At 42.6% G+C, this 26,395-nt stretch overlaps 1 protein-coding gene across 1 annotated transcript in view; it reads left to right on the top strand.

The window, feature by feature from the left end:
• Window positions 1-544: 544 nt before the first annotated feature.
• MYO7B (myosin VIIB) overlaps window positions 545-26,395 on the top strand; it is a gene marked incomplete at its 5' end in the record, with an annotated part of 44,940 nt that continues 19,089 nt past the window's right edge. The window contains 28 exon segments of the mRNA XM_084292113.1: window positions 545-559; window positions 2,126-2,233; window positions 2,368-2,481; window positions 3,315-3,467; window positions 3,987-4,171; window positions 4,774-4,895; window positions 5,589-5,731; window positions 5,822-5,935; window positions 6,381-6,534; window positions 7,878-7,954; window positions 8,266-8,385; window positions 8,610-8,752; window positions 10,329-10,539; window positions 11,867-12,002; window positions 12,279-12,439; window positions 14,614-14,751; window positions 15,691-15,843; window positions 16,372-16,470; window positions 17,011-17,105; window positions 18,682-18,766; window positions 19,794-19,964; window positions 19,966-20,013; window positions 20,795-20,974; window positions 21,734-21,943; window positions 22,794-22,958; window positions 23,237-23,317; window positions 23,867-23,994; window positions 25,487-25,613. Of these exon segments, the coding sequence (XP_084148239.1) occupies window positions 545-559; window positions 2,126-2,233; window positions 2,368-2,481; window positions 3,315-3,467; window positions 3,987-4,171; window positions 4,774-4,895; window positions 5,589-5,731; window positions 5,822-5,935; window positions 6,381-6,534; window positions 7,878-7,954; window positions 8,266-8,385; window positions 8,610-8,752; window positions 10,329-10,539; window positions 11,867-12,002; window positions 12,279-12,439; window positions 14,614-14,751; window positions 15,691-15,843; window positions 16,372-16,470; window positions 17,011-17,105; window positions 18,682-18,766; window positions 19,794-19,964; window positions 19,966-20,013; window positions 20,795-20,974; window positions 21,734-21,943; window positions 22,794-22,958; window positions 23,237-23,317; window positions 23,867-23,994; window positions 25,487-25,613 (3,636 nt within the window).

Below are 26,395 nucleotides of genomic sequence, written 5' to 3'. Positions count from 1 at the left end.
TGCTTTCTAGGGTTTAGTCTCAGCCAAAGCCTTTCACACTCTGTAAACATTAAAAGTGAACTTTGTGAAGAGCCTTTGCCTGTGATTTGCCCCACACAGTAAAAGGCATCTAGCAGCCTTCCTGCTGTACCAAGAGTGGTAGCAAGCAAATCACAGTCCTGGAATCTCCCAGATTCCACCTGTAGTAGCCTATGGGAGAGGAAGCACCTTCTGAAGATTTAGGTTCCTTGGTTGAACGAAGGATCACAGCCTAAACACTATCACCCCTTAATCAAAGCAGTGGTGTAGATTTCTGTTCACCAGTCTTTTCTCTTTCAGGTTCCTGATTTTAAGCTCCTAATTTTATTGCGGCTCCCTCTGGTTCCTTATCTTGCTGCTCATGCCTTCCTTGCAATCACTCCCATTCCCACCAAGGAAGGTTACCTCTAGATATCACTTTCTAAATGGTGGAAGGTTCAAGCTGTGATGGTCTGAAGGAACTGAGCAGCTTAGGGGAGTTTGAATTAAATGTGTCACTGGGATTACTGCTCATAGGAACTGAACAATGGACCAGGCAAAGGTAACTCTGCTGTGCAGTGAGTTGCATTGCATTGTGGGGTCCTTTTATTTGTGACCTGAACTTGAAGTTCAGGCAATAAACATGCCTAATGCTTGACTGAAGGAACCATTTTGTATGAAGATATACATATCGACTTCTTTGGGGTTGCAAGCATCTCCAGGGCTATGTGGAGGAACTTGGAACAGACCACCACCCTGTAAAAACTTAGTTTTGAGTAGATCATTTCACTGTTTCTACAGCTGGTGCAGTTTATGATGATCTATTTTGCTTTAATGCAATCCATAAACAGAATGATTTAAAGGCCTTTTGCTGTTACTCTTTACAAGGACATTTCTATTCCACTGCCTGTTCTGATCAAAGCCTGAGCCTAATGTTATGTTCTTCTTGGGACTGCAGGTTGCATACAGTCATCTGAAACATAATGGTCCTTTTCAGAAAGGTAAGTCCTATTCTTTGCGATTATTTACTGGTTAGCTGAGGCCCGGAGAAATAAAGAAGGACCTTAACATCCTTGTTCTTCTCAAAAAGAATAGCAGAAGTAACCCCGTATCAACATGATATAAAATAATATCAATCTGGACTAAAAATGCAAAAGCGTCATGCCAACTTTGGGCTAGCCTGGCTGTGCTTATGCTGAGCTGGTGACCTCTGTCACAAGGTGTGGCACTGAAACTGCAGATTACCTCTGGAATTTTAGTCAGTGCAAACTGGAGCACTGTAATGTTCTTTATAATCTTGTGTGACGTTTACAGACATTTATGCTCCAGTTATTTGGTTTTAAACGTAAGCCCACAAAGTACTTTAAGATGAAAAAGAAATATTTTTTCAGTTAAAAAAAAAAAAAAAAAAAATTGAAACATTGACAGTTAAGTGCTATGTTGAGAACAAAGTTTGTATGCAACAAGACAGTCAGCTGGAAAGCCAGCTCCTCATCAAGTGTAAGCCAATTCATACCCCCTTGAAGATCCAACCTACAGCTTTGTTCCATTTTCATTCTAGTCATTGGAGTAATTTTTTTGTTTAAATCTGAATTAGTGACTGGAGCAAGAGTAGATAGATATTCCTGGGGAATACAAACAGGGCAGTAGCTCAGGCAACACTGCAGTGTTGCCTGAGTTATGCCTAAGGAAGGACAGCCATAGCTCACACCTTTCCTCCAGTGACAGTAGAGCTGCCCTGCATGCTGGCTCTGTAGGCAAGATGTTGCCACGACTCCACAAATGTAAAGAGGAGCTGGGCTGAACAAATAGTGCATTGTTTTCCTAAGACAAATCACAGATGCAACCACATTTGTAAGTGATTTGAAAGATAGTGGAAAAAATACATGTAAAACTGTTGCAATGGGGCTCTCTGCACTTCCAGCTATCTAGTCTGTCCCTCTTTTTTTCTCCCAAGAATGCCTTTGTTTTCAAGCACCTCATCTGAAAGAATACCACAGCTACTGTGAGGCTACCAAGACACATTACCAGCATTCAGTGCCCCCACCCCCCAGTTTCTAGGAGGTAGTGGAGCTGAGCAATCACTGTCCTTGTAAAAGGCGTTATGTTATATGCTCTTGTAATACAGCTGGGCTGGATGACTCAGGCAAAGCCATTTTCCATGCCAGCTGTGGTGCTGGGAATAGTACTCAAAGATCCCAATGCTATCACAATCAGACTGTACTACCTGCAAGTGGTAAGAACTTGTCCAGTTAAACAGTGCAGAAGAAATTAAAGCAATAGAAAATTAAGACCAAGACATATATGCATGTGAACTACATGGCATGAAGTCTGTCACATTACCTGACAATGACTTTTCTTCCCCCCAAGGGTGATCATGTGTGGCTGGAAACTCAGGCGAACAGTGAATTTAATGTCCCTATTGGGGCAGTTGTGAAAGACTCTGACTCAGGACGGATCTTGTTGGAGGATGATGAAGGCAAGGTGGGTTATGCTACAACTTTCTGTAGAAGGTAAACATAAAAATCAAAAGTACAAAATACAAATGAATGGACGTACTGGATCAGACCAAAGCTTCATCTAGACAAATAGTCTGACTTTGATAATGACTGGTGAGACACACTGAAAGAAATAATATAAAAATAAGGCCAACATAGGGTGATGCTTCCCTAGTATCTACAGATCCCAACAGTATAAAGATCTAGATCTTCTTGAGCTAGTGGCTATAACCAAGTAGCTAAGAACAGGAAATGGACAAGCTGCAATCCCTAAATTTAGTAGAGTTCTAGGTAAAATCATGATCCCACTAAAGTCTGTTGAACTGGAGTTTTACCCCTACCTCAAACATGTTCTGGCTGTAATGATCTGACAGAACTGCATTGTGAACACTCACGATTTAGGAGGAAATTCTTCACTCAGAAGGTGGTGAGGCACTGGAACAGGCTGCCCGGAGAAGCTCTGGATGTGAGCTGGATGAGAAGCCCTGGAAGTGTTCAAGGTTGGGTGTGATGAGGCCCTGGGCAACCTGATCTATTGGGTGGCATCCCTGCCCATGGCAGGGGGGTTGGAACTAAATGATCTTTAAGATTCTGTGATGTCCAGAACTCACCTATGTGACTTTGTTTAAGGTTTTAAATCATCCAGTCCTGTGGAGCAGCGCACTTGCTAATTTCTGTAGTTCAGTCAGCTGTTTGTTAGAATATGCTGGGTTTAGTGTGGACTATGTTCAAGCTTGCTCTGGTCTAACATGGTGCCTTCCTTTGTTTGCCTCTGGGTAACAGCACAATCCATTGAAACTTCTGCCTTGCCTTTTTCAGGAGCACTGGATCACGGCCCAGAACATGCACATGGTGCACCCAATGCACCCATCCTCTGTCCAAGGGGTGGAAGACATGATCCGCCTTGGGGATCTTCATGAAGCAGGCATGGTGCACAACCTCCTCATCCGCCACCAGAAGCACAAAATCTATGTGAGTGCCAAGGTTACCAAGCACGCTACTTCTAGCAATAACCTCTAATGCACCTTCAGCAGGGTAACCTGAGCTGCCTGCAAGCCTTCTTTCGTGCATAGAACCCCACAACCATAACTTTGTCCAGTGCAAAGTCCAGCTACATCTGCACCAGAACAGAAAAGCAGCTTAAAAATCACTACAAAACATCTTATGATAACACATAAAAATGCCATGCCAAATTGAGCTTTTGTGTTTTAGCCTTAGACAGCGAGGTGAGCTGTGATCTGACCAGGAGATTATAGTTATCATTATTCCTTCGGAAAAAAAAAAAAAAAAAAAAAAAAAAAAAAAAAAAAAAAAGATATCCTAGGACATTTAGTAACAACCAGACCTTAGCACTTAGGCCTCACCTAAGGGCTGCTATGGATCTCCCAGGTTTCCCTCCTGCCTCTGCTTAGTATCACACTGTGAGTGCCTTTGGCTGTATTCTTGTTTGCAGGTTTGCTGCTAGAGGTAATGCTCATAACTGTTTTCCAGACTTACACAGGATCTATCTTGGTAGCAGTGAATCCATACCAGCTGCTGCCTCTCTACACAGTTGATTATATCAGGCTGTACTGCAACAAGAGGATCGGAGAGCTGCCACCTCATGTCTTCGCCATTGCTGACAATTGTTACTTCAATATGAAGAGGAATAAGAGAGACCAGTGCTGTGTGATCAGGTGACTGGACTCAGGATGAGTGGCAGAAAGCCAAATCTGGCATGTTTCTGGGGCACCTTTGAGGACATAGGAAATCTTCCAAATGCAAAGGCACAGATAAGACTTGAGATAACAGTTTTCTCCCCTGCTACTTCATTTTCAGTCAGGGCTTCAAAAGGTAGAACATATGCAAGGGATTTCATGAGTCCATTGTTTTGCCCCAGACTCTTTGAATATGGTGATACATTGTGCACATCTGATCCTTTGTGGTGTAAGGCTATCTTTCACTGTAGGGACACCATACTTGTGCTACTTGTGTTTTCTGCAGAGATTTCCTGAATCATAGAAACTCAGAATTATAGAATCATTAAGGTTGGAAGAGACCTCCAGGATCATCTGGTCCAATCATCCTACTACCAATGTCACCCACTAAACCATGTCCCTAAGCACCAGGTCCAACCTTTCCTTAAACACCACCCTTTAGTCCTCAATGAAAGACAGCCTGATCTGCCATTCACAATGTAAATATAAGTAGGATTTATTTTTTCACTTTGGTCTGCCATTTGCCACCGTAGCCAAAAAAGAAGAAATGAAACCATTAATGATATTGTTTCTTTATGCAGTGGAGAATCTGGAGCTGGGAAAACTGAAAGCACAAAGCTAATACTACAGTTTTTGGCAGCTGTCAGTGGCCAGCATTCCTGGATAGAGCAGCAAATCCTAGAGGCCAACCCTATTCTGGAAGGTGGGTTATTTAGCAAAAAGGCCTGATTTACCACCCTTATCACAGGAATTTTGTGTCAGGAAAAACTCAGGAACAGACCCTAGAATTACTGTATTTGCATAACAGCTAAAACCTCTCAAGTATTGACAATGTAGCATAGAAATTCTCTAGATTTTTCTGCCATGTCCCCATTAGGTCCACAGCAGCTCCCATACTGCAGGAGGAGATGCCACCATAGCAGGTAACTCAGAACTGCAGGAAGCACAAAAGCCTTTGCAAAGGCAGAGACCTTTTGGTAAAGCCCCCTTGTTTGGCATTTGCACCAGACTGTGGCAAAGTGACCAAGAATAGATATATCTGTAGGGTAGGTCCCTAAGACATCCATCTTTCTCAGTAGAGGGATCGGACGAGTACCCAGAAAGTCCTTTTGCAGGTCTTAATGAAGAAGTGCTCAGCTCTCTTGGCTGGTCAGATATAGTGTATATGTGGATTACCTGAATATATCTGTTAGGGCCCAATTATCTGGATGTGCAGTATGCCTGCCTGTCATCTCAGCAGGGAGCCTTAGTCCATGTATTCTTTAGTACTTGTCAGCACTATCATGTGGTGCACAACTTGTAAAATGCCAGTAGAAAAACAGAAGAGGATTAAAAATAGACACAATGTTCATTAACTGCAGTAATCAAGATACTACCTTTGCCCTTTGCCAATCAGCTTTTGGAAATGCCAAGACAGTTCGAAATGATAATTCAAGTCGCTTTGGGAAATACATTGATATCCGCTTCAACCGCAGTGGTGTGATAGAAGGAGCCCAGATAGAACAGTTTCTTCTGGAAAAGTCACGTGTTTGCCGGCAGGTGAGGCCACTTGCATATGTCCAGTTTGCCTGCTCCTGTGTTACAAGCCTGTACTAACAAGGCTATATTGGCCTATTCCTTTCTTTCCAGGCTCCAGAGGAGAGGAACTATCATATCTTCTATTGCATGCTAATGGGGATGAATCTGGAGCAGAAAAAGATGCTGAATCTGGGAACTGCTTCAGAGTACACTTATCTCACTATGGTAACAATTTCTTCTTCCTTCTCCATTATCCCTTTGCCATTTGCAAGTACCATCAATAGGAGCTGCAGATGGGCAGTTACCGAGTATCAGCAGTCCTTTCCTTAGAGTACCACAAGCAGTAACATCAAAAGTGCTATGAGTCTCAGTTTTGGAGACTTATTGTAACATCCACCCATCTACCACAGTGGCAGCTTGTGGCAGTTCAAAGCCTTCCATCCAGGTCAGCCTTAAGAAACATAAAGAGCAGGTAGGAAATATCTCCTACTTTCACAGGCACTTAGATTTCGGATGAATGCCAGGGAGAAAGCTACTCAAGTACTTATACCTTAGGAGAAAACAAAAAAGTAGAAACCGTGTCAAGAATCCTCATCCTTATATCTGATATTTATATGATCTGAAAAGAAACAAGAGATTTTCCTTACTTGTTGAGTGTGGTGTCTTGCAGGGCAACTGCACATCTTGTGATGGCCGGAATGATGCAAAGGAGTATGCCCACATCCGCTCGGCCATGAAGATCCTCATGTTCTCAGACTCTGAGCACTGGGACATCAGCAAACTGCTGGCTGCTATTCTGCACCTGGGGAATGTAGAGTTTGAAGGTAAACTCAGCATTGTCTGTGCTTGGTCTTTCCTCAGACTCAATGTTAAAGGCCTAGAGATGCTGTCTGCTTCCCACTGTACAGCTTAGGCTGTGCTCCTCTGCTGTGCATTAACAGGCGGGTGGACAGGGTTGGAGGGGCAGGCAGATAAGCACCATTAAACATTAGGTAATTTTTTGAAACACATCCATCTACTTTTGTCACACTCAGGTTTCCATAGCTACAAATAAACCCTTATCACGCAAACTGAAACACTAGATAATGTAATGCCATGCTACATTTGCTGATTGTAGTGCTCTGCGAGCCAGAGGACAGAAGAGCAGTTGAGTCATGCTTGCTGTGGAGATGATAACAGTCATCTGCGGGCTGGGTATGGTGAACACCCACCTGTGTGAATGCAATTCTTGTATGGCACAGGCACAGCCTCATACACCCAGCAGCAGGATGCCAGGAGCTCTCACATTTTAGAAAAGGCCTCCTTCTCTTTGTGATGCAGAGGATCCAATACAGTGATGCCAGAAGGGATCTTTGGAGTAATGTTGGCTGCCAAAATGGAACATTTAGACAACCTTTTTTGTTTAAATTTCCCATAAGTCAGATATAAGGAAAAATGTTTTCAGAAACATTTTCTGAAGTCAGATATCACAGAATCTCAGAACTGTAGAGGATGGAAGGGACCTTGAAAGATCATCGGGTCCAACCCTCCTGCCAAAGCAGGTTCCTCAGAGCAGGCTGCCCAGGTAGGCATCCAAACAGGTCTTGAATATCGCCAGAGAAGGAGACTCCACAACCTCCCTAGGCAGCCTGTTCCAATGCTCCGTCACCCTCACCGTGAAGAAGTTCTTTCGCATGTCAGTGCGGAACTTCCTGTGCTCTAACTTGCAGCCATTGCCCTGTCCTATCCCCACAAACCACTGAGAGGAGGTTGGCTACATCCTTCTGTCCCCCACCCCTCAGATATTTATATACACTGAGGAGATCCCCTCTCAGTCTTCTCTTCTCCAGGCTGAACAGACCCAGTTCTCTCAGCCTTTCCTCATAAGGAAGATATAACATCTCCAGATCTCCAATAGCTACCATTTAAAAGTAATAACCTTGTCAGCTTTGCTGCTACTTTTAGCCTGATGTTCAGGAGCTGTGAGGACCCCATACATGCCAGGATCCCTGACTGAAATCAGAACTCTTCTTAATAAAATCATCAAACCTGGGAGCTTCATCAGGGAACTGATTGCTTTGTCACATTCCCAGAGCTATGGGGTTACAGAAATATGGCTGCAATAATAGCACAGCCCCCACCCCGACAGAAATGATTCACCCCAAGACTGACTGTTTCCTTATTCCAGCGGCTGTGTATGACAACTTGGACTGCTCTGATGTGATGGATTCACCACACTTTTCGATTGCAACCAAATTGCTTGAGGTAATGGACTCTCATCTTCTCCTACTAGTTCTCTCCTTCACCCATGCTCCCTGAGCACACCGACAAAACATGATTCTGTGGATTGTTTATGTATGGAAGCACATAAAAAGGGCATTTCTTCTCGCTGATACTCAAGTGATGCTGTTGCAGATGTGTCTGAGCTAGGAGAGCTTTCAGTCTAGGACAGCAGAATGCTGTCATGAATGCTGCTGGACAGGCAGTTTGTTACAGCCCTCGTCCTGAGACAGACTTTCTTTGCTGGATCTCCTTTATCCACCTGAATGACCAGACTGCCATTCCTGTTCCTCCAGGTGGACTCCAGTGAACTTCAGAACAGTCTCACAAACCTCTCAATCATTGTTCGAGGAGAAAGTGTGTCCAGGCCTCTGAATGTAGCTCAAGCTGCAGATGGGAGGGATGCATTTGTGAAGGTATTGGTTCTTACGTATTCTCTGTTTAAGATTGGGAATGCTTTCAAAGCTGCCTGTCTTACTAGTGAAAGAGCCTTTTGTGATAAATATTCACCCAGTGGGCTCTGTTCCCTCCTAGTCTTCAGGCATAGTCTGACATCATTGTTGTAGCACGAAGGAAAGCATTGAGATATGTCCAAAGACTGTAACAACGGTTTTCCATTTGCTCTTTAATTTTTCACCAGGGTATATATGGACGGATTTTCCTGTGGATAGTGAATAAGATCAACTCAGCCATTTCCAACCCAACTTCTGAGAAGCCTAAAAATACGCATCAGTCCATTGGGTTGTTGGACATTTTTGGGTTTGAAAACTTTAGCAACAACAGGTAAGAGGCTCTAAATTCGTTTCCACTGGGGAGCTGAAAAGCAGCTGATGTAAATAGAAAGAATGAAGAAATAGAAATGTTCTTTCATTATTGTCCTCATTCTCAGAGCAGTGAAATTTCTGTCACTGAGTTTTCCCAGTGATGATCTTGCACAGGTACCATTTGTCTCCAGTCTTGGTCACATTTCTGCCTTCTCCTTCAGTTTTCTTTCTGGTGCAGCCATTGCCACGTCTATTCCAGAACCTCAGGAATTTGCTCAGAGGAGATGCTACGAGCAGGCAGTCATTACAAGCAGATGCCTCCTGTCTCTGTACCAAACTTCTTTGTTCCATAACATTTTTATAATGTCTCTTGTGATACATTTTGTACAAAGGAGGCTGTATTTGGTTTCCCATTTCAGCCCATGCTTCTGTTTTGCTCAGTGTTTTTTGCTCTCCTGTCACTTTTTTGGGGGGCTCCTTAATTTCTCTGCTTCTAAGGACAGGTCAGTGAAACACCTGGTTAGTATACTGTTGTCCCACTGCTACCTCTCCTACTGCTGATTTCAGTCCCAAAGCACCACTTCTATATGCTCTTCTTCACAGAGGCAGCAATTCTCTAACTTGTATGGTATGTAGGTACCATATCATCAGTACTCTACAAACCATCACCTGTACTCTGCAGTCTACAAACACTGGTGACCAGAGTAGAGAAGCTTTCTCCATTTTGTGACACAGACAATGTGAGCACTATTTTAGCAGGGTATGCTACAGTTAGGGATGTAGTAAATTACTGTGTGCAAATATTATTATTAATTACAATAATAAATATTGTAATAATTATTAATATAACTAATATTATCTCTGTCATTCTATTTCACTCCACCTTTGTCACCCCCTCCTTGATAAATCACTTAAAACGTTCCATGTTCTTCATTTTTTCTAAATTCTGCGTGGCAATTTCTTCCAATTCATTTCAGCAGATGTATTTCACTTGCTTTCAGCAAGATTTTATTCCTCACTGACCTTTGGAATGCAGTCTAAGATCTGTTCAGGATAGCCTAAGTCTTTCACAGTCTATCTATATCTATCTATCTATTACTTTATGCTATTCCCAGAGGCTGCAATCCACATGGGGCCTCACTGTGGTGAGTACTCCACAGGCACACACTGTGCTACAGCAATTACCTGGTAATGAAACTCAGGTGCAGCATTTAGGACTAACTGACAGAGGAAGCGGTAATGCCAGTGCAAGTAAAAACAGGTCACACATTCATACAGTCAAGCTATTTTCACAGTTATATGTCCCCTTTACTCTAGAGTTTCTTGAAACACATACATGATCTTTTCTTGCTTACCCATCAACCCTCATCAGTTGGCTCATTTATGATCATCTTTATCACAGCCGAAAATGTATCTCTTACGTTCCTAAGACTGACAACATGCAGTGGTGGTAGTCATTAACACTGTGGAATATAGCAGTAGTACATCTGGATACGTATTTAACACGTATTTAAACAAATGCCACGGAGCAGTGGCAGTGCAGCACTGCCTGAGGTCCAGGGATGACCATGGTTTCCCACCTTGTCCTTCCACAGCTTTGAGCAGCTCTGCATTAACATTGTCAATGAGCACCTTCAGCAGTTCTTCGTGCACCATGTCTTCAAGCTGGAACAAGAGGAATACCTTGCAGAGCACATTGCCTGGAGTAACATTGAATTCCCTGACAACCACCAGGCTCTGGAAATCATTGCACTCAAACCCATGAACATCATCTCCCTCATTGATGAAGAGAGCAAGTTCCCAAAGGTAACTTTATGGTTTCACCTGTAATGTTTGGTTTTCACCATAGCGCATCAGTAATGCTTGGCTTTACACAGAAGACTGCAAAAACACTTTCAGAGATAATGTCTCTGACATTGAGAGGCAATGTCTCAAGACATTTGAGAGGCAACATCTTCCCCCTTAAAAGGTGTCCCTTTTAAATTAGCTATATGAATACTTTTGTCTTTGCTGGAGTGTGCTCTTCCTGGTATCTCGCTGTTGAAACTCTTATAGTTGTTCCAAGTGGAGAAGGAAGGACTCCTGATCATTTAGAAGTGCCCTTTTAGGAAATATTTAGTTTTGTATGTTGTTTGAGTATTGTTCTGCTGTTGGTCTGGATGGCAGCTTTCTCTTCTCCTGTATGATGGTCACAGCTGTGCAATATCATTGTGAAAAATGTCATTCTACAAAAGGCAGGCATCTCAAACAGGAGAGCAGGGGTTGAAGATCCTATCTCAAACATCCCTGAAGAACATTTTCCTCATCTCCAGGGCATGGTGAGGGTAAGCAGGACTGTTAGTACAGATGGCAACATCAGCTTATCCAAAACGGCAAGCCCCTGCCTCAGCTCACTGGTAGTCCTCATGGAGAAATTTAAGAGGATTGTGTACAGACAGACAGATGACTTTCCCCTTTCTACCCTGAGAAGAGGGTGGTCCTAATGGTCCTGCAGTCAGGAGGAAAAAACTCCTCTGATTCTCAGAGCACATGGCTTCTCAGATAGCACAGCACAAACCTAGCACAGGTGAGTGAGCAGAGCTAGCCTCACATGCACAGCAAGGGGATGAGATTGTGATGGCATCAGCTGAAGAGAAGCTGTCTGCCTGTGGAAGTCACAGTCTGGGCATGCTGACTGGTATCTGCTTCGGCAGCCGTCTTCTGGTGATTTCTGAGTCTTATACCAGTTGGAGAGTGAAAGAAGGCTCGGTGTGCCTACCTGGAAGAAGGAACATGCACCCTTAGAGCACGGCTGGTTAGGATGGCATGGGAAGGTTGGTGGGGAATTCTGCTTGCAAACATCAAAGATTTGAGAAATTTTCAGCATGCCTGGTGATGTTGGTCATGTTATAGAGCCTTGTGTACAGTCCTAAAACACTCTAGTGCTGTGTTCTGTCCTGATGCTTGAGAGGAAGGTCTGTGTAAAAGGGAAGGTACTTCTGGCACTGACTTCTTCCAGATTTACTATACACATAAGGAGCAGAATTTAAGCCTTTGCTATTTCTGAGCACCACATCTGTTTGTTCACTGAGCATAGTCCAGTGCAGAAAGGGGATCTACTTAACTGTCTTTTTCTGCCTGTGTTTATTCCCAGGGCACAGATGCTACCATGCTCATCAAAATCAATTCCCTCCATGGCAAAAGTAAAGTCTATATCCCACCTAAGAGTGACCATGACACCAAGTTTGGCATTAACCACTTTGCTGGGGCTGTCTTTTATGAATCAAAAGGTGAGCCTGTCACTGCCGGATGTGGAGGGTGAAGAGAAAAGCATAGATTGCCATGGACGTGTAGCACTCCAGGGTAGTGCTGATCTGTGATTTCTCAGGATGGGAGTTAAAAACCTTCATGTTTACTTAGCTGAAGTCAGAAGATCAGGAGGATTACTCTAAACTAATCAGCAAGTTACTGTAAATGAAATAGATTTTAGCTAGCCAGAGTAGCACTAGAGCCAGCTGACTGCAGAGATAACAAGCTTTTGTATTTTTTTTTTTTCCATCCTATAGGTTTCCTAGAGAAAAATCGGGACACACTGAGTGCTAATGTAATGCAGGTGGTTCATTCCTCCAAAAACAAATTCCTGAGGCAGATTTTCCAGGTGGAAGCAACCCCACCTAGTCTGGGACGTGGGACCATCCGGCGTCTTGGAAATGACCAAGCCCACAAGGTTGGCTAAATGACACTGGGTTGCAGAAACAACTCATTTCTCCTCCCTTCCATAATGCTCTGGCTGTTCTTGGCCTCCTCTTTTTATTACACTGTCTCTGCAAATACATTTTCATGCATACCCTTTCCTTCAACCCATTTCAACAAAGGAGTTTGGAATAAAAGTCAGGATCTGGCATTCATGCTGTAAACAAATGTAATGCCAGCCCTGTCTCCCAGGAGTGCTTTTAGTGTTTATATTCCTGAGTTTCCTTCTCAGGGTAGAGAGCAAACAGTCAGCTTGCTATCTTACCTGTTATCTGCCTATTCTCCCGGCATTGTTTTCTGATCCCGTTCTTTCTTCCTCAGTCTTTATCTCAATGTGGCTTTCTGCTGTCCAGAACATCTGGCTACAGACAGGTTAAAAACCTGTGGGAGAAGAAAGAAGTGGTACAAGCAGCAACTGAGAAATGGCTTAGCATTTATTAAACGTTATGAGCAACTTAAGATTAAATATCAGGCCCACCTGCATTGCTCTAATGATTTTTGTCTTTTTAAAGAAGGTTGTGCTATGAGAAAAAAAAGAGCTTTCCTTAGGAGAACATTTAGAAAGTAGCATGTCAAGAAAGGAGCTACTAAATGTGGGTTACTGTCTATTTCAAAATGCATAGAAGTCAGGTGATGCATCTCTATTAATTTCAAATAGGTTGGGCCACTGCTGGGGAGCCTAAGAAGCAGGCTACAGAAAATAACAGGAAATGAAGTGACAGAAAAAAAAAAAAAAAAAAAAAAAAGTGCTTTTCTGAGGTGTCAGAGTCTCTCTCCTGACTCACCAGGGGAGAAAATTCACCGCCATTCCAGCAACAAGACAGGCTAACAGTGTTGTATCTGAATGTGGTCTGTGAGACCATGAGGGCCTGGACATCAGCCTTCTGTGACTGTCCCGCTGGTTTAGTGGTACAGCAGAAAAGCCTCTAAGGTCTGGGAGTGCAAATTGCTTTTAACTCTCGTACAGTTTAAACTATATGCTGTTATGCTGTCCACTTCAAACAGGAGCTTGCTAGCCCTGAAACGCATCAGAGCTGCTATGAAGCATTCCCAGGAACTATTTTCCAAGGCATAAGGGTTTGGTCGCTGGAGGGCAGCATTGTCCTGTAGCTTAAAGAAGAAAGTGGCAACTTGAGTGTTAAAAAGGGGATTTAAATGTAAGAACCAGAGTAACGAGGTACTGTAAAGACCATTAAAGTGAAGCGAGCCACTGGCCTTTATATGGTTTATTTATTTTGAATAGGAGGTGATTGGGAGGGGGAGGGAAAAAAAACATCTTTATACATAGCAGTACTGTGTTTCAAAGATAATTTCCAAGCTTATAAGAAGCCTGTAAGAAAAAGGCCAATGGAATCTTTTTGTTACCTGGAATCTGCACTGCTGTCACTGTAATTTAATATGCTCTTAAAACATAGAAGCAGCAGCTAAGGGTTATTGTGATAATCTGTGTGGAAAGAGGTAGACTTGTGCTTATAGTGAAGCAGGGGAAGTCAGGAGCTAACTGCAGCCAAGTGCAGTCCCTCTGGGGTTACACTATTGCACCTGTAAGCAAAATTCAACCCAGGAGTTGTCAGACATAAAGCACTGCATCTGCAGCCACAGATAGAGCAGCTTTTACATTATCCTCCAGTAGAAGTTTGCCTTTTCACTATTTACTGTAGCATTAATGAGCAAGGAGACCATCCTGAGCATTAAGGAATAAACTGCTCAGAATCCTTAGCTATTCTACTTAGCTATGAACTGGCAGCAAAATGCCTGGCCTGGAGGTTATTATTGCTTTGGAAATGGCTGTTTCTTACCAAACTTTCAGGCACACATGCATGAATAATGGCTTGACACCCAGGCCCCACACTAAGCACAGCCTTGGTTGGAGACAGGCCTATGTGGGCCCCTGTGGGAGGAATTTCTTCCACCACAGCCACTCCTACTGCTAGAAATTATTGCCCAAGTAGGTAAAGGACCTCAGTGGGGTTTCTTCAAAATAATCTTCCCAAATAAGATGCAGATGACAGATTTAACTCCCATATAGGTAGATACCTTTTCCTGGCATTTGTTTGATACCATTACTCGTACAAAAATATGAAGATTTATCATCTGGCCCTCTGACAATGAATGATGTAGCAATCAGCATGTGCTTACTCTTCCCAGGGCTTGGATACCACCAAACGGGTCTCTACTCTGGGAGGACAGTTCAAGCAATCCCTAGAAAAACTCATGAAAATCCTTGGTCAGTGCCAGCCATACTTCATCCGCTGCATCAAACCGAATGACTACAAGAAACCACTGGTAATGCTTTAACATTATGAGTTCTTGCCTTCAGTAAACTTTTTAATGATGAAAAGATATCAGTTGCTATGTAGCATTTTCTATCTGTACTTCAGCCAAGAAGAGCTGGAGTACAAGCCATTACTGTAAGACAAAGGGCAATAGGATAGAGTAATAGAGTAATAGAGTGAAGGATGGCAAAAAAACACACAGGTGTGTTCCTGGGAGGAGCTGCAAAAGCCAGTCCTGCAAAGATAAGGAGCGAACTGGAGAGTTCCTAGCCCAATCAAGAGGACAAATGAAAAGCAAAATAGGATTCAGCCACGATCATATTATGAAACAGCCTGAGAAAGATGAAGGGAGCTGTTGGTATTTGAGAGAGGGGTGATGTAGCCTGATTTGACACTACAAAAAAGAGGAGCTAGTTTGTTGTTAAGATACTTGGCTGGAACTTGGGAGATCACAACCCAGTTCTACACCAAATCCTTGTATGGTGTTTGTCAAGTGACTTGATCATTTTTAAAGTACTGCATATGGCCCAGTGAGCCTATTTTTAATCTGCATTACAAAAAAAATAGCAGCACTCATGCTATGTATGCCCAAAGAACGTAAGTTTCTACTACAGTTACTCACACCTGCAAAACAATATGAACAATTTATTGTTCACCTGAAATCACAGTTATAGAATTGAAAATGGTTGCTGAAGACAGTCTGAAGTTAATGGACTGCTTCCACTGCCAATAAACACAAATTTGAAGACCTTTTGGAGTGAAATGTTTATGCCTGTAATGAATTAATTTAGGACACTGAAATGAGAAGTGCAATTAAGAAAAGCCGTAGTAGGCCATTTTAAAGGCCCTCAGAGGTCACAGGTTAATAGATACATGTATATTTTGAGGAATGCTGCATGTACAGCTCCTTTTTGTACTAAGCCTCATCTTTGTCTGCTTTCTCTTCCAGTTATTTGACCGGGAGCTTTGTATTAAACAGCTGCGATATTCAGGGATGATGGAGACCATTCAGATCAGGAAAGCTGGCTACCCAATTCGCTACACCTTTGAGGAGTTCTTTGACAGATACAGAGTTCTCCTGCCATGGTCTGTTCAACAACAGGTGTGTTAGCACAAGCTGGACTTAAGGCTAATCTAACTTTTCCTTATGAAGCTATAGTCTTTCCCATGGTAGAAAGTTCTTGGATTACTGCTGGCACAGCTCAGACAGCTGTCATCACAGTAACTGTAAATTACAAAAAACCCTAAATACTTACATGCTCAATTGGACCTTAGTTGAAACAACAGAGGTGCTTTTAACTCCTGGAGTTGCTCCACATAGACATCCCAGGCACAGTGGCATATCTACTGCCCTCAGATATTTCATTTTCTGTAATCACACACTTCTGAGGTCACTGACATGCTTCCAGGCAATTTAACTCTGGAACGCTTCACCAAACACTAATGTTCCTCTGTTTCTTGACCATTTGAGCCAAACCACTTTCATTCATTATCCTGTCAGGCCAGAGGTCTGTCAGACCTCCTCTGTTTGTATTCCTTGCCCTACGAAATGCAAGGCAGTAGATCCTTACATAGTACCACCACTGTGTGTCCAACCAAACCCTAATATAATGATGCTTTTGCACATCAGCTGAAGAATGATGCTCGACAGTGCTGTATCGGCATCTCTGAAGCAGTGCTGGGCAAGGATGAGAGCTGGCAAGCTGGAGAGACCAAGATTTTCCTTAAAGTAAGTAAAAGGACAGTTTATTACCTCTTCCCCTGAAAAACTGAGCATTTCACAGTTAAGCCTGACTTGTCAAGGTAAGAGTGGTGAACCAGAAGGACAGGGTTCTCCTATAAACTCTCTCTTGAATCTGAGACCGGATCTGTGTTCCTGAAGACCATGTAATTTGATGGACACAAGCTTAGTGTAAGAGGGGCTGATCCTTTTCCTGTGCTTCAGTGGTGCAGCTGAAACAGCACAGAGCAATGTATTGTACTGCTCAAGCCCAGAGCACAATGGATACCAACACACTGTCCCAGGGGAAGTCCTTGCCCTATGCAAGGTAAAAGCAGTCTTTTCCTAGACAGACTCTGTGCTTGTTTATTGCTATAGCTAGACATGGTGTGGCCAGATAGTGACAACTCTTCCTACTGCAGTTCCACAAACACATTTTAATCCCAGTTTGCACTATGTCATGCTGATTCTGTGTCTTTTTCAGATCATGTGTCCAGTTTTCAGAAGTTGCGTCTATTCAGCTGGCATATCAATGTTTTCTTTTAACAGGATCACCATGACACAGTATTGGAGTTGCAACGACAACAAATACTCACAGATAAGGTTCTTCTTATCCAGAAGGTGATGAGAGGATTCAAGGACAGGTCAGTGATCTCACAAAATGGGATTTGCTTTGGTTTCTAGTGAGGTTTTAATATCCTAAGTGAAGCATTCCTGAGTATTAAATGTATCAATTCATACCTTCTGCTACCTCTCAATTCAATGCTCATCATGTAACAGTGCATCTATGCAGACTTTACACAAAGATTTGTTCTATCTGTACTATCAGTTTATTATCATGATGCTTTTCAAAATGCAGGACTGCTGCACATGCAACTTGTATGTAGGGGAAGGACTAGAAGTAGGATTTGCACTTAATCTTTACAGCAAATAGCAGAGATAGGTATCTGGAAAGCAGGAAGTCTGCATGGAATGTAGGATCTTCTATTTTAGAATGCTTCTTTGATACAAGACATAGGTAGAAAAGAATAGGAAAGATAGAAAACTAACTAGTCCTTCTCCTTGACAAAGATGCACAATTCTAGTTTAGTTTGAAATATCTTCAGAACTAAAATTTAGTCACTGTCAGATAAATTGCCACCCTTGCTAAAATGCTTTACATCACGATTTTTTTTCATTAATTTTGTATTGCCCAACCAGAACCATAATATAAGACTAACTCCTGGTTTGGTTTAGAAAATGTTCCTGACAGTGGTGAAGCAATAACTATAACACAGGACACAAATGCCAATAAAATTCTCCCTTTTTGTCCAACTCTGCCTGTTATCTAAAAGAGTATTGCCCCTCTCTAAAAAACTCACCTGACTTATTTTTAGACTATCAGAGCTATGTGCAAGCTTTGACAACCACTGTGTGACAGCTTTTACCATACAAAGTTCTTGCTCAGATGTGTTCCTAGCCTTGGCAGTTAGGACATTGGGAAGCAAGTGGTCATTAGATGGGAGAGTTATCCCTGCTTTATGTGAAGGCTTTTTCAGCTCTTACAGAACTCTCCTACTACAGCAATGAATTTGGTCTGCAGTTGCTATGAATATTTTTGCAGCATTAAAGGGCAAAGCCAGCTCAGACATAAAAAGGTGGATTAGTAATACTTTTGTCTCATGCTTTCTACTAGCAAATGGATAGCAAACCAAATATGAAAGCTCTCACTCTGAGAGCTCAACTGATTGCTTCATGGTGCTGCTTCACTAGCAGGATGAGCTGAGCCTGGGTGAAACTGGCCAAGGCCCCTGTCCTGAAAAGGTCAGGCAAAACAGCCTCTTCTGGCATTTGCATCAGCATGGAGAAGGTGTAAGCAGACAAAATGCTTTGAGAAAGGATAATTTTGATGCACATGGTACAAAAGTTTCTGACCAGACTAACCTTTGTGCTGCAACATAATACTTTTATCGGGCTACTTGGAAGCGAGAAGAACAGCCCTTGCTGTGCTTCAAGCTTGCTCTAGCAAGCTACTAGTATCTGAGCTAGTAAGTTTAACAACAGTTTTCCTGACATTAGCACTCTTAGATAGCAGTCAAGCCTGAGATCAGAGTCTAGAAATCCCATAAATATTAAAAAGCAAATAAACAAAAAAAAAATACCACCCTTATTCTTTATTCTTATCATATGAAGCAGCAGAAATAACGTACTGCTTGTCACCTCACATGTCTGTTTGCTTAGGAAGCAGTTTCTGAAACAGAGGAAGTCTGCTGTAGCCATTCAGGCAGCCTGGCGAGGCTACTGCTGCCGGAAGAATTTCAGAATGGTAAGAGTGTATATATAAGTGTGTGTGTGTGTGTGTATTTATACACTGTGCTTTGTAACATTGAGTGAAGTGATTGAATGAAGATATTCACAAATGAAAAGGGAAGAGGCAGAATGTCAGGATATAAAGAAGGGACTTACCGGGTCCATGGAGGACTCTGGGGCATCTCAGGGCTTGCTGAACTTGTGACATTTCTGCTTTCCGGTGAAACAGTAACACAACTAACCTCTGGCAGGCCTGGCTGCGGCAAGCTGGCACCCAAGTGCTCCAACACTTCTAGTCAGGAGTCCAGGGCTACAATTTGTGCATCACTACCAAGCTGTGAGCAAAGGATCTTCCACAACTGTTACAGGAAAACTGGGAATCTGTAATAGAAAAAAAAAATCATTGTATCAATCTCTAAAAATTAATAAGCTGAACTTCTACAGATGGTGGCTTTTGTGGTTAAGGAAAGCTACACCGTATTGGAGGTGCCCACATATTGTGTATTTGTATGGGAGAGATTGCTATTACTATGTAAGAGAACATCCCATTTGTGAGGAGTGAGAGGAGAAACTGCCAATTTCAGTGAGAAACATTTTCTATTCTGCATCAAAGTAACACAATTCCTATCTGAAGAGCCAGGGTGCTGTCCCGCACTTGGCCCTGTCCTTTTCTGCTGCTTCTCTCAGTATTAAGGTACCTATCTCTCCCAAGTCCGTGCTGCCTTTTTTTTCTTTTTTTTTCCCCAATATATTTAGTTTCATTTCTACTCTCTTCTTTCCCTTGTCAAAATCTCAGGCTGACACTGCCTGAAGCCACTCCATAGAAAAGCTCCTCAAAAGAACTCTATCTCATCTAGTTTCAAAAGCGTATAACTGGAAGAAGAAATTAAAGCATTCTTTTATAGATGGCAGTAACCCATGAATCCCTTCCAGTGGCTTTATCCAATTACTGAATTTTGTTATCTTCTATTCATCCCAACTTAACCCCAGTCTCACTTGCTTTGAACACCTATCACTTTTTTTTTCTTCCCCACCTCCTACAGATTATGCTGGGTTTTGGGCGCCTGCAGGCCCTCTACCGGAGCCGTCAGCTTGCCAAACAGTATGAAACAACCCGGGCTCGTGTCATCAAGTTTCAAGCTGCATGCCGTGGTTATCTAATACGTCAAAAAATAGTAAAGTGGAAGAAAGAGGTATGTCTTATACAGGCACAATGCGAGGGGCGTGTTTGCTTGCCAAACTTTGCAAAGGATGAAGAGGGAGGTATGCGTATCTGTCCAGATACCTCACGAATATCACGTTGTTTCTATGAGGTTCTGAGAGTCAATGACCAGCAAGCGTTGCCATTGGATAGCACTGAATATGGATATTAATTTTGGAATATTTTATTTTGAGGTATAAAAACAGAGTTTTAAAAGAAGCTACCAGGTTTGAAGAGGCAGGCATGTCAACTAAGGAACACTGAACGCTATGTAGTTTGGCTGACAAGATGGCTTGCCCAGTTTACATGTGGACTTGCTCAAAGACCTGAATACTGCTATATTTTAGAGAATAGTAAGACGCAGACAGAGTTGTAAACTTACTTGTAAGGATGATTTAGAAATGGTACAAGGTAAACACATGCACATTTCTGTTTGCAGTATGACCTGGCACTTTAGCCAAGCATGCACAATGCTATTACAGCCTCCTGACACAAAACATTTTAAAATTTTAAATAACATGTATTATTTTTCTACTATTAGGAATACTTTGTTTTTCCTAAAGTGATTTATTTTTTCTTTTAGTGATACAGTTCTTCAAAATTGTGCGTTATTACTAATAGACCAGCAGTCTATTGGGACAGCTGTAAGAGCAAAGCCCTGTTGATGAGATATGTCTTTGTGACTGCTTAGCACAAGCAACATTTGCCCTCACATTCCATCATTGCACTAGCAGAGCTGGACCTCACTGTCATAGCACCTTTGTAATTGTCTTTCATCCTTGCACCCATTCTTTCTAGCAAAATGATGTTCCAGTTATGCTTAACCAAATTCTATGTTTAAAGGAACACCTGTCTACTCTGGAAATAAACGACGAAGAAGAAAGACAAAGGAGGACAGATGTCTTTGCCAGCAGACCAGCAAATGATGAGGTTATCAGTGACCAAGAGATGGTTGACAAAATTTTTGGGTTTTTACCTTCTATGATCGGAGGCCAAGAAGGACAGGCTCCCCTGGGCTTTGAGGTATGGAGCTGCAGAGTGGTAATGGGTCATGTTCATTCCCTGTGTAAATCCATCAGCTTTCTTGGAATTTCATCAGTGGTCAATTCTGTTTAATGGACTTCTGTACAGTGGAAGATACACCCAAATTAGTCATCCAGACAGGAACTGCTTTCAGAGATCAGCTCCCAAAAGTTTTTGATCATGTGCAGTTTAAGAACTGTGTGTCTTCAAAAGCCACTTCATATTTGTTTCTTTCCTCCAACAGCGCCCCACCAAATAGAGCCATTCTCTCCATTTTGGCACTGACCATATGTTCTGCTGCCATTGCTCTTAGTGATTTTCCAGCTGACACAAGCTGGAAGTTTACGACCTAAATTACCCCATTTTCTGAAAAGCAAAATTTGAGATATACTAGTCCTGACAACAGTGGAGGATAGAATGGGGTAGGGAGAGCAGAATAGTCTGGATTAGTGCAGGATATGAGTAATAGAAGAGTATCTGCATTTTCCAACCAGCAATGTTCTTGGCCAGCTGAAGACCAGGGCAGGAAGGCCATATACAATAGATGCATCTCAGAACAAGCCCCGAGTCCCAGCAGTCTATTGGTATCAGCTGAAAATGGCTTTGGGTTTAACTGGAAAGCCACATTCTGGAAGACCTATGGCTAAGCAGAAAAAGAAAGAGAAGAAAGAAAAGGGAAATAAAATAAATAAATAACATAAAATAAGAATATCAGGTTAGAGGGAAGGAAAATACACTTCTTCCTCATGTTCTGCACAGGACTTGGAAACAAAGCCCCATAAGCTGGAAGAGGTGGACCTGGACACAATTCCCATGAGTGTGGAGCTAGAAGAGGAAACAGATGGCTTGGAGGAGTACACCTTCCCCAAGTTTGCCGCTACTTATTTTCAGGGGTCATCTACACATACACACATCCGGAGACCACTGCGACACCCGCTACTTTACCATGATGATAAAGACAACGTCCTGGTATCTTGTTCCTGCGTGTCGGTGAACCTGTTCCCCCTGCCTCAGGCACAGCCCTAGGAACCAGAGTCTTTAGAGTCAAGCAAATACCCCTAAGTACTTGTATGAAAATAGTAGTTTCCATCAGCATTTTGTGGTGCTTTGCAGGCAGGCATTTCACACGGATACCTCCCCAGCACAAGATATCTTTTCACCTTTAGTTTGCCAACAGAGAGAACACCAAGGCTTATTTTGACTTCTCCAGATACCCACTGGGGGTAAAAGTGGACTGGAGAGAGGAAAGCATCAGGGCTCACCCATCTCTTGCTAGGGTTGCTGGTCTGTGACAGAAGTGGACAGGAGGCCTGTGCACCAGATTTTCCTGTGGAACCATAGGGTGGTGGAGGAGGGGAGTTTTTCTTGATGCTAAGCAGCTTTGCAGAATGGAGGATCCCGTGCTGCAAAAACTTTGCTATTATTTGGCTTCCTAGTTCTGGGTGTCAGGTTTCTAGAACAGTTCACTGCATTGCTGTCTATCCAGGTGGGTAAATGCAGAGTGCAGTGACAGTTTCTCTGTTCCACTCTGGCTGCAGTGCACATGCAAAGTGCCAGTAACGGGAATGGTGAGGGTTCAGCAACCACAGAGCAAATCTGATAATCCCACTAGAACTGTACCCGCTTCCTGAGAGTGTCATGAATGTTGCTCACGTGTGGTATGACACGAAAGTAAACTTTAGGTGTAAATAGGGGGAGAGGCGGGATTTTAACAGCTTGTCTGGGTAAAAGAAGAAAGTGGTCTAATCTAAAGAGGAAGAAATGGCATGAAGCCTTTAATTCTCTTGACAGTGTCTGACTCTGCTTCCTGTCACTGCAGGCTTCTCTAGTTGTTTGGGTAATTATCCTGAGATTCATGGGGGACCTGCCAGAGCCAGCAATGTTTGCCAGGAATGTCACCAAGAACAGTTCCGTGATGACACAGATATATGACACACTTGGCAGGAAAAACCAGGTCCAGTTCAAGAGCGACAGCCCAGGCATGGTAAGATGAGCTATGAGGCTATGTTTGTATTTTCATATGCTTTCCTTGGTTGCTCTGATGTTCTACCAAGACTGAGAAAAGCAAACAAACCTTTGCATGCTACAGGTCTTGAAATACCAGAAGTGCAAAAGGGCCCCTGTCAGTCCTAGGACACAGCAGCTCCTTCTGGCAAGAGAGGACAAAACAGAAACATCTCTATTTGATCATCTTTCCTTTCCTAATGAATAGTTCTTGCTGTGCATTAAAGTAATTTCCTATAATGGTACTGTGTGTTGTAGAGAGAAAGCAGAAAGGATAACAAGATTTCCAAGGGTATCTCTTCCCTGAAGCTGAAACGGTCCTCCAAGTTGACAGGGAAGGTAAGAGCTGGAAATAAATGGCTTCCCCTAAGTCTCTTTGTCTGGAGCCCTGTCTGATAAATGTGTGACAGCAGCGTCCTGGCTGGGAACTCATTCCCTTGCCAAGCAAGGTCCGCTGTGTTTATGGGATACCTGGTGCATTATTATCCTTCTTTTGAAATTATCCCCATGTACACTAATATCACTCATTATCTGGCAGATTCCCTTCATCCCTTCCTGCTGGAGAGTGACTCCTGAACACAGTGAACAATTTATTGTTGGGAACTGTTGCTATTACAGAACAGTTTGCCTAAAGTCCTGTGCGGAACCATGTGCTTAGGGCTGTACAAGACAGTACAATAACATTTACCTAGCCAGTAATAATAGCACTGTAATACTGCATTTTATGACTTAGTTTGTGAGGAGGGGGGAAATATGATCTGGTCCTAACCACTTTTGCACTGAGTAGGAAAAGATTTAGCCAGAAAGACTGAGAAGGAATGTCTCTCATTTCTGGGAGAGTTGCCTGGTAAGAAGGAGCACTCAGGAGTTCTGGTTGGCTTCTTTCAGGTGACAGACCAGCTGAGAAGTGGAGAAGAGGGTTTCCAGGAGGACACCTCGATCTCTGAAAGACCTATGTCTAACTTAGAAAAAGTGCACTTCATCATTGGCAACGCAATTCTGCGCCCTGCCATCAGGTAGGAAACTTGCACCTCTCCTTTCTAGGATCAGGGACCTGTTACATCAGGGAAATCCCCTTTCCTAAATCCTTGAGACATTTTCCTTATGTTGGAAATGTCCCACTTTCATCTCTGGGGGTTCCTGACTGAAAGTCCGAGCTAGACACATACAACTGAGACTCCAGGCCAAGCACCTCTTCAGCAGATGGTTCACCTTTCTCACAGTTTAGGTCAGCTGCCTCCACGTGTGGCTTTCTGAATCTCTCTTGGGTACGTAATGGAGCAGAGCTCAGTGCTATAACCCAATAATACATGCACGCCCTCGTATGAGGAAAAAGAAAACCTAAGAGAGAGTAAGAAATATGGGGTTTATGAACACTAGGTGTAAGACATGCTCATAACCTCAGTTTCTCAATGGCCTGTTTCTGGGCCTCTAGCAATGTACTCAAATCAAAGACTGGCTGGTTTCCTGAGCAACTCAGACACTAAACAGGGAATTCTGCTCACAAGCAACATGAGGCTGGGCATTAGCCTAAGCATGGTGTGAGGATGAGACAGTCTGGTTGTTTCTGTCTGAACCTTGTGAATTTTCTCTTCCATTTTAGCCTGTTTTAGCTTATGCAACACATTTCTGTTACAATGTGCCTAGGCAGAGGCCCTGCCTTGGCCTCAGCCATAGGTTGCATTCCTCTCTACCTCAGTGTTTTGTTTCAGTCAAAATGCTCCCAGAAGCAGATCCCCATCTAGCAAAAATTGCCTTCAATCAATGTACCATAACGGCCACAAGCTATCTGCTCCCCCAGTCTGCTTTTCATCATATGTGCTACCTGTGAGCAAAAACTTCATCCGCCTTGCATCTTCCCACATCAAACTCATCAAATGTGTGTTCCAAGAGAAAACTTAAAATTAGTTTTGTTTGTATGCAGCTTTTTGCATCTGTTTCCCATACAACCTTGCTTCAGGCAACTTGCGTTTTCAGAAGCTTACTCTGAAGCACCCTTTTCTCTGTTAACTGTCTGAGGCCTCACACCATTTGCTCCAAGTTTTCTAAAAATGTAAAATTAAGAAGGATATTCCTCCCTCTCCCCCTCTTATTTCAAAATCTACATATGATATGACAAACAAGAGCCATGAGAAAAAAGCCACGTACTGTGGAGAGCTTAGAGCAAGTTTCACAGAGAGTAGACAGCAAGGCCATTTTGCATCTGGATAAACCAGGAGCTCGTTTTCTTGCACAGCCCCCCAGCTTATCATGGGAGGTATTCCAGCATGGAAACTGCACTTGAGCTGCATGAGTAACAAGGGGTTTCAAAGGACAGTAGGCTTATTTTGAGCCTTTTTTCTACCAAAGCAACAACACAGTTATTTACTGTCACACACTGCAGGTGGTATCCTAGTTAACACGGTTAAATCTAGCTCAGATCTACTTCATTATGCTAAGCTTGTAATGGAAATGTAGCCAAAGACTGTTAATCATCATTATCTGTTGCTTTCACATGTTTTATTACAGAGATGAGATTTATTGCCAGATTTGCAAACAACTATCTGAAAACAGCAACAAGAACAGCTATGCTCGAGGCTGGATACTTCTGTCACTTTGCCTTGGTTGCTTTCCTCCTTCAGAAACATTTTTGAAGGTACATTGTTCACTTTCCTATAGCAGCTTAAATGCCTCAGCTGATCTCATATCTTTTGTATGGTAGTGTTTTGATGCAAATAGTCATGTAAACTGTTTGGCTGCCATAGCAGTTGGCACTGTGATTTTTGCAGAAACAATCTCATTTCTTATGCTTACCTTGTAATTTAAAAAAGTTATCACTGTATTCACCTTAAACTATTTTTCTTGACATGCCATACGAGTCAGATACTGTTGTTGATCCAGCCTTCATTTTAGATCTTTAATCTCCAAAGAATCTGGCAGATTTTACCCTCTCCACTCCTGCTTTTCCAGCATTTAATACCTGTCTTCAGTTACGATCCAAGTCATTAAGTATACTCAGGAGTCCTGTGTAAAATCACCTCCTATATTTCACCAGTTCTTACCCTACATCTCCAAGCCCCATAAAATCCAATAGATTTGGATTTGGGCTCTTTCATCATTTTTAAAAATACATTAATTTCTAAATTTAGATTGATAAATCCACCTCACCACAAAAAAACAAACTGTGGCTTCAACTTGACATCGGCTTTCCTTCTAAGTATTAGAGGCATACAGAATCCATAAATATCCCTGAATCTTCAGCCTTTATTTGATATTCTTGCTCAAATGATTACTCATAAATGCTGCCAAGTGGTCACTATTTACAAAAAACAGACACAAGCCGTAGACCCACGCTTGCAATAAATACAAGTCAAGTATGTAAATACTTGCTTGGTGGTATAAATCCATGCTTATACCACATCATCCAAGGTAATTGAG

Source organism: Netta rufina (genome assembly GCF_964035555.1).
Source record: "Netta rufina genome assembly, chromosome: 9".
NCBI classification, from domain to species: Eukaryota; Metazoa; Chordata; class Aves; order Anseriformes; family Anatidae; genus Netta; species Netta rufina.
Note: the sequence above shows the minus strand (reverse complement) of the source record. Positions and strands in the feature narration are given on the sequence as shown.